Here is a 7,442-nt window from a genome sequence, read left to right as displayed (position 1 = left end):
AATCAAAATTACAAGTTAATGAATATTATGTTTGGAATTTCAGTATTTAACTTGCGTGCTCTCAAATTAAAACACGTTCATAAGTTAATATTTTTTATCGTTTTTATCTCTTCAAGTACTATGAAAAAATGTTTAAAAAAATACGCTCTTGGTTTCTCTAAAACCCTCACGAAGTTGCTAAACTATGAAAAAAAAAAAAAAAGCCAAAACTATATCGCTACGTTTGAAACATTTGTTCATAATCTATAAATAATGATAAACACTTATTTCGGTCCCAAATGTTCCAGTATAGACTATATTTAAAATCAGCAGTCACATGACCTTTAAAAAGCATTATTTATTAACACGTTTGAGCCTTACAGTAACCGTAGCAACATAGCGCTGTGCAACACCACAGGCTTAATTAAACAAATTACACAATAACATAGTTGCAATATGTTTAGCGCATCACAAACTTTTATTTCATCAGCATTATGCACAGATAACAAAACTTTAAGAACACTAACACAGCATTAATCACTGATGTTTCACAAACGTTCACTTTCATATAAGTATGCAATCATACAAAGGCCTAGCATCAGATATTTTTACATTCAAGTTGGATTTAAGAGTATATTTATCTATTTTCTAAAATAAAATCACTTTCACTCTTGTCACAAACACACTCGAGGTCAATCGTAGGTAGCACCGTCTACTTAAACTCATAAACTATTAACACAAAAATAAGATATATTTCGCCAATTAGGATGCCTGTATGCGTTTATCAAAAAAAAAAAAAGTTTGGTCGCACTTTCTGTTGAATGTAAACCAACCTCAAAGCGGATATAAACCTTGGAATGTTGTGATGTACTGATTAAGGTCTATATGATGAACTAGAATAGTAGCAGCAGACAAAAAATGCCACGTTCGAAAGGTTTCTTTAAATGCTCATTTACTCTGATGGATCTCTACGAATAGAAGGACACTATATGAGGACATTTGAAATATAAGAGTGAGGCGAGAAAGTGTGATTGTCTTCAGAGACTGCTTGCATGTTAGGGCTTTAGAGAACTATACTTCACGAAACCGACTTATTTTAAGCCTATTAAAAATAATTCCCCCTTTTTTACTACAAGTGATTTTTACTCAAAAGGCGTTATGAAAAATTCCTCATTAGCCAGGTTTTGTTTTGATTCTACGAAATGATGTTATTTAAAATGTCAAAATAAATAATAATAATAAAACGCAGAGCTAATATCTCTAATTTTCATTCAAAATACAACACGAAGGAACTTAGGAAGGAATATTTACTGTTTGCAGCATAAAAACAAAAACAAACAACAACAACAAAAAGGTTTTGGTTGGTTAGATTGTTAGATATGAATTACAGAAAGATTTTAATGAAAATAGACACATCTTTTATATCTGATTATTTTTTGCCCCAGATTAACTGATGCTCATACATTGTCACACTTAAAATTAAAATAGCTAAAAACAAACTTGAAAGAAAAGTCTCAGTTGATTGATAAAGTAGCTAGTATAGACAAACATATTTGTTTGCTTTTTGTTCATATCGTAGGTCTGATTCTTTCATTGCTAATGTTTGAATAAAGTTACCCTCTACCCTTTTTGAAAGGGCATATTTGTCTCTTCCCGGGTATCATAAATTTGGATCAATATTCGTGAAGAATCAGATTATACTGTTAAGCCTACATATGGGTACCTAACTTTCATCTACACAAAAAGAAAGCTACAGTGTTGAACATCATGCTTGGATGCTGAACATTATAAAAGCATTGATGGTAAAAATAATTTTAAATAAACAAACAAAAAACCACATCAACCGTAATTTAAAACTATAAATTAAAAAATAACTACTTCAAGCAATTCAGTAACACGTAAGGCAAAACTGGTAAGTGAAATTACGCCAGTGTTCGAATGTTTTGAAATTATGAAATAAAACACCGTACTTACAGCGCTTAAAAGTAAAATTATGCAGTAAAAATGAACCTAAGGAAAAAAGTCCCGAATAAGCCATAACAAGACAAACTTGTAAATAGTAGCTTCGTGAATACAAATAGATATGTAACAACTCCGTACAAATGTTTTCAACATAATATCCTCACGATACAATTTTTTTTTGTGTGTAGAAGTAAAATTAGAAATTCTTTCAGTTAAGAGACGTCAAATAACTCTGACAAAAAAACAACTGAATTGCTAGGGTTGTGATATTTCAAGTAATTTTGTTTTTCTATTTAAATAAATTTACTACAAAATTGTCGGTTGAGCAAGACTAGTTCATGGCACTAGAATATATATAATTAGAATTTAACCGATTAACGCACATTAAGCTAATCTAAATACCCGAGAAAAGCTACATTTCTAGTAAATACTGTAGAGTTAAACACTACTGTTTTATATCTTGCTTTTCCGTAATAAGTCCCATAGTTCTTTAAGAAAATTATACATTACCTGCTATTTACAAAATATACTAAAATACCTATTATATTTCTCTTCCTACTCTTAGAAATCTGTAACAACATTATGTTGTTTCCCCAAAACCATGTCACCGTACTGAGAGAATAATTTAAGAACAAAACGACAGACTAAATATCAGTAGGTCTAACAACAAAGGTTAGACAAGTTCTCAAAGAAAAAATGGGAATTAAATATCTAGGCCAAATGAAAAATAGGATAGATTAACTGAAGAGTCAACAGAGTATTTTTAATAACAAACATCTAATAAAAGTTTTGTGAACCAGCAATATGCTGAATATTTCTACCTCTACACGACCATGTTGACAATCAAAGATACAGCAACCGTATTTAGTTATGAAGTAGGAAAACACTTTTCATTAAGTGCTTCAAGATTAAGTCGAATTCTTAAACATAGGGCAAACTTCCTAAAAACACATGAACGGCGAAAGTTCTAAAATATATGACTGGCGAAAAATACTAACAATTATATATATATATATATGTATTGATAAATAAGTTTATGACTAATAAATTTGTAACAAGCTCAGTTAGAGAATTAGTAAAACTTAATTTTACTCGTCTTAAAAGCCTAAAATGCCAACAGTTTATACAAGAATAAATATAAAATTGCCCTCAATGAGCTCTTTGCTGCCTGGACGAACTAAGAGTAAGTTTTTGATATCAATAATCCGGGAGGAAGCCCAGGTAAGAAACCTGCAATCCTATTTCATTTCGAAATATATACCAATCAAAAGTGCTTTCACCCTTTCTTCATGTGCATTCAGAATCACTCTCAGTTCTATGTTATGACGATCAAATGAAATTGGACAGAAATGTAACGAAAAAAAGTGTCCTTTGGAAAATATTTAACCATCAACTACTACGAACTTAGCAAATTACTTATCATAATTTGAAAGCTCTTTCGCTTTAAAGAAAAATTCAGTTTCAGATAGTTTCGTTATCAAAGAAACACAAACATAACAACGGATTATTAATGCAAGTTAGTATGATAGTTCTATTCTAACCGGTTATTTACCTGGACTGTGCCGCTTAGCTTGTAAACCACACAAGAAAGATATAAACTATACATAAAGGTACAGATTAGTGGTTTTGATAATTTTACACTTTTCTATCTACTTTAATATAATGGACGTTACAAGGCAAGAAACCTGTATTTTCAAAATATCTCGGAAATTTAACTATACAAAGAGAATTGTCTGAAGAAGAAAAAATGTCAAAAAGTGCCAATAGATAGAGCCACAGTACGATAACGTGTCTTATATTTGTTGACGGTTTTCTTTTATACGATAAGATCACAGTAACGCTAAGGAAGAGACTTCTATTAAAAGTTCAAAGAGCAATAAAAATGCACGTGTAGCTTGTTGCATATTTAGTGACTCCTTATTATATGCACAGGATGAGCAGTGACATGTCATATTTCAAGATTTTTGCATGTGTAATGAAAAGCCAAGTTTAGTGATGGATTTTATGTCTTTTAGAATTTCACCAGTTAATAACATTAGCTCTATTTTTTTCTTTTAATTCTACATAGATATAGATGCACATGGCTTTTATGTTTTTAGTATATTCTAGTCGAAAATTCGGTCTTAATAATATTCTCAAACCACGTAATTCTCTCTCTTTAGTACTACAGATTTACCAAATTCAACAATATGTCACTATCCCTTAACGTACGTACCTACTTACTGAAAACCAGAGGAAACACAACGTATAGTAAACTGCTGCTATAACATATATAACAATACTGAATAAGCTTTTGAGCTGCCTTTTTGTTCTAATCAATCTATTTGTACATGAGTACTTTAGAGCAAACCAATAATAAAAACAAATACATATTGTAAAAATTACCGAAACAAAAATACTATTTTTGTTTTACTCCTACAAATACAAAGCGAACGTAAAATATTACGGCTCTTCTCCAGTCTTTAAGAAACTAAACAAACACAACAAGTATCGGAAAAAGTTTAAAATTCTAGCCGATAGGCTGCACATGTGGTATCGTGATCTTGAAGACTTATGGTACATCTGCTGGCAGAGGGAGCTACTTCAATTTTGTTTGCTGCCAAGACATCTTGGTTGAGGGCCATCCAATAACCTAATGTATCAGTTTCATAGGTTGGAATAATAGTTACTTCTGCATCCTTGTCGTCCCAGCTCTGCTTTGCTTCAAGTAAGGCGTTAAAAGCTTCCTTACTCGGATTTGTACCACTAAACACATAATAACGCGCTCGAACCTTTTTAAAAAAATCGACATCACAGTACTGTGGATCACCATGATTTGGGACGTAAGCCATGTCTAAAAACACTGGTTCAGATAAAGCGTCACTGTTCTCTTGTTTCGATTTCCCTATACCAACCGCCTTTTCATTTTTAGGAGAATTAGATGTCTTGGAAGACACGTTTGGCGATCTTCTTCCATTTTCTAAAATCTTCTTGGGTGTTGATGTTCTTGGGCTATGGCCAGTTGTGGAACTCTTACCTGATGTTCTTGACACAGTTCTATTCCTAGTAGCAAATTCTACTGGATCGGGCGGAGATGGAAGACCCATTGGTTTGTCCCAAGAATCTAATGTAAATTCTTGTTTTGGTAGTTGAGAATGGGACTGGGAGGACTCTGTATGAATGATAGTTGTAGTTTCTGTACGTGAGATATCTTCCTGCTTGTAACCAGCTGGAAAAGAAGATACAGTTGAAGATTCATCTTGTAAGGAGCTTACCTCTTTGAATTCTTTCTCTTCTGTGAAACCATTGTCCATAGAAGGAACGAACACTTTTTGTTGGAGTTTCAGAGGGTCATAGCTCTCCTTTTCCACTTCGTAACTTTGGTCATCTTTCAAGCTCAAACGTGTGTCATCAGCCAGGCAATCATCAGATGATTTTTCCTTACAGTCTGGTTTAGACTTATCACTAGTAATATATGATGAAGATTTGGCTTCTGTTGTTGTCTCAGAAATTTCTGGAACTACTCTTTCAGGTACCTTCGAAGATTGTATGGCTTCTATAGAATATGGTGAAGAAGAAGATACCAAATGGAGCTTTGTTATTGTATGACCATTCTGATCTGCTCTTTCTGAAGAAGTCATTTCACTATGTGGTGAAACGTCCTCTTCAACTGCAGATCTAGATTTGGATTCAATCTGCAACTGAATATCTTCTGTTGGTGTAGAATGACAAATGATTCCATCACTAGCATAGTCTTTTTCTTGTAAAGGATCTTCACTCTTTTGTTCCATTGATTCTATAAGAGGTTCTAGCAAACTATCTGTTCTAGAATGCTCTAGAGACATGGACGGTATGCTGTCTTCTGGTAGAATGTCATCACTAATTGCATCCAAAGTTTCAGTCATGGAGTGCTCTCTCTCTGATGTATGTGGCTCAGATGTTTCGGCAGGATAAGGGATGGACTTCATTGGCTCTTTAATAAGTTCTGTTCTAGGTTCTGTTTTCTTGAATGTCTGTGCTTGGGTCATGCAATCATCATATTGTTTGATCATGCCAACATTCAATGAAGTAGTAGGTAATTCTTTACACTCATAAATTATATCATCTGTAGATAGTTTTTTCATTTCTACAGGAGCGCTTGTTGAGCTTGTACATACTTCTGAAACATAAGCCATTTTTTGAGAAGTACCATTCTCATATTCATCCTTTCCTTCAACGTTGGTTCTCACACATATTTCACTCTTAAAAGAAAATTTTTGATCCTCATCGAAAGCATCTTTATCTGATGGTGGTTGTATGCGATATCCTAATTTTTCGTTATCAGAAACTACTGAAAACTGTTCTGTTTCATCCAATCCAACAAATTGATCATCAGATTCACAAATCTCCTTTTCAGGTTCCAGAGCTTGAATTGATTCTTTCAGTAATATTTTACCATCTATTTGATAAATCTCCTTTCCAACATGACAAACAGATGTTAAGTGTTCAACTTCACCTGAAGAGTCTCCTGGAGATCTGACCATTGTTTCTTCATGAAAACTTGATCTCGTAAAACAATCTGGTTTTATTTCTTTGGTTAAAACTTCTGAGGGTGAAGAAACTATTTTTTCAGGTTCATCTTTTCCTTTTGCAATAGATAACAGTTCTGGTTCTTTTTCCTCAGTCAAACATATTTCCTTTGAAACAGATACTGTTTCTTTTGGTTTTCCTTCATCTTCAGTTAAAAGAAGTAAAGTAGCTTCCTTTTCTGCTTTTGGAAAAGGGATTACTTCTTCTTTAGTTACAAATTCTGTTTTGTGAAGTTTTTCATCTTCATGAGCAGTAAATGATGTTTCTAATTTCTTTTCTTGGAGAATATATTTTGTTTCTTCCTTTTTATCGATTAAAAGTGATTTTTCTTCAGGTTTATCTTCAGTAAAAGGCATCAATTCTTCAAGTTTTCCTATTTCTTTGATTAAAGGTTGTACTACTGCTTTATCTGATACACTAACTTCTATTCTATCTTCTTTCTCTAATTTTTTGGCTGTTGATATTACCATTTCATTATCACCCCCCTTCTCTTCTTTTGCAGTAAGTCTTCCTTTTTCCTTGGGTATAATTACTTCTTCATAGTCTTTCTTTTCTTTATAAATATCTTCTAACATTTTTGTTTCATCTAACTTGGGGAAAGTTTGTATTGGTGTTTCAGTTTCTTCCTCTTTTACTTCAATAGGTTCATCCTTTTCCTCGTGGCCTGGTAAAACTTCTTTGGGTTCTTTAATTTTTGTTACAATTACTACTTTCTCAGACTTTTCTTCTTCAGTAGTAATAGGCTTAAATTCTTGCTCTTCACCTTCTTTAGCTGTCAGCATGCTTTTTTCACATTCTTTTTCTTGTTTAGGAACATGTGTTACATCTCTTTCCTTAGATATAAAAGCCCCTTCTATAAATCCTTCCTTTTCCTCAGAAACAGGTAGTATTTCTTTTTAGGCTCCTTTTTCTTAATTGAAATAGGTTCTGCTTCTTGTTTTGTTTCGTGTTTC

At 32.8% G+C, this 7,442-nt stretch overlaps 1 protein-coding gene across 1 annotated transcript in view; it reads right to left on the bottom strand.

Annotated features, from left to right (window-relative positions):
- Positions 1-319: 319 nt before the first annotated feature.
- Positions 320-7,442, bottom strand: part of LOC143236095 (uncharacterized) — a 54,437-nt gene continuing 47,314 nt past the window's right edge. The window contains exon 9 of the mRNA XM_076474365.1: positions 320-7,361. Coding sequence (XP_076330480.1) covers positions 4,443-7,361 — 2,919 coding nt within the window. The 3' untranslated portion in view covers positions 320-4,442. The remainder of the gene's footprint in view (positions 7,362-7,442) is intronic.

The sequence above is a fragment of the Tachypleus tridentatus genome, chromosome 13, assembly GCF_004210375.1.
Source record: "Tachypleus tridentatus isolate NWPU-2018 chromosome 13, ASM421037v1, whole genome shotgun sequence".
Classification (NCBI taxonomy): Eukaryota; Metazoa; Arthropoda; class Merostomata; order Xiphosura; family Limulidae; genus Tachypleus; species Tachypleus tridentatus.
This window is presented reverse-complemented; position numbering and strand designations above follow the sequence as displayed.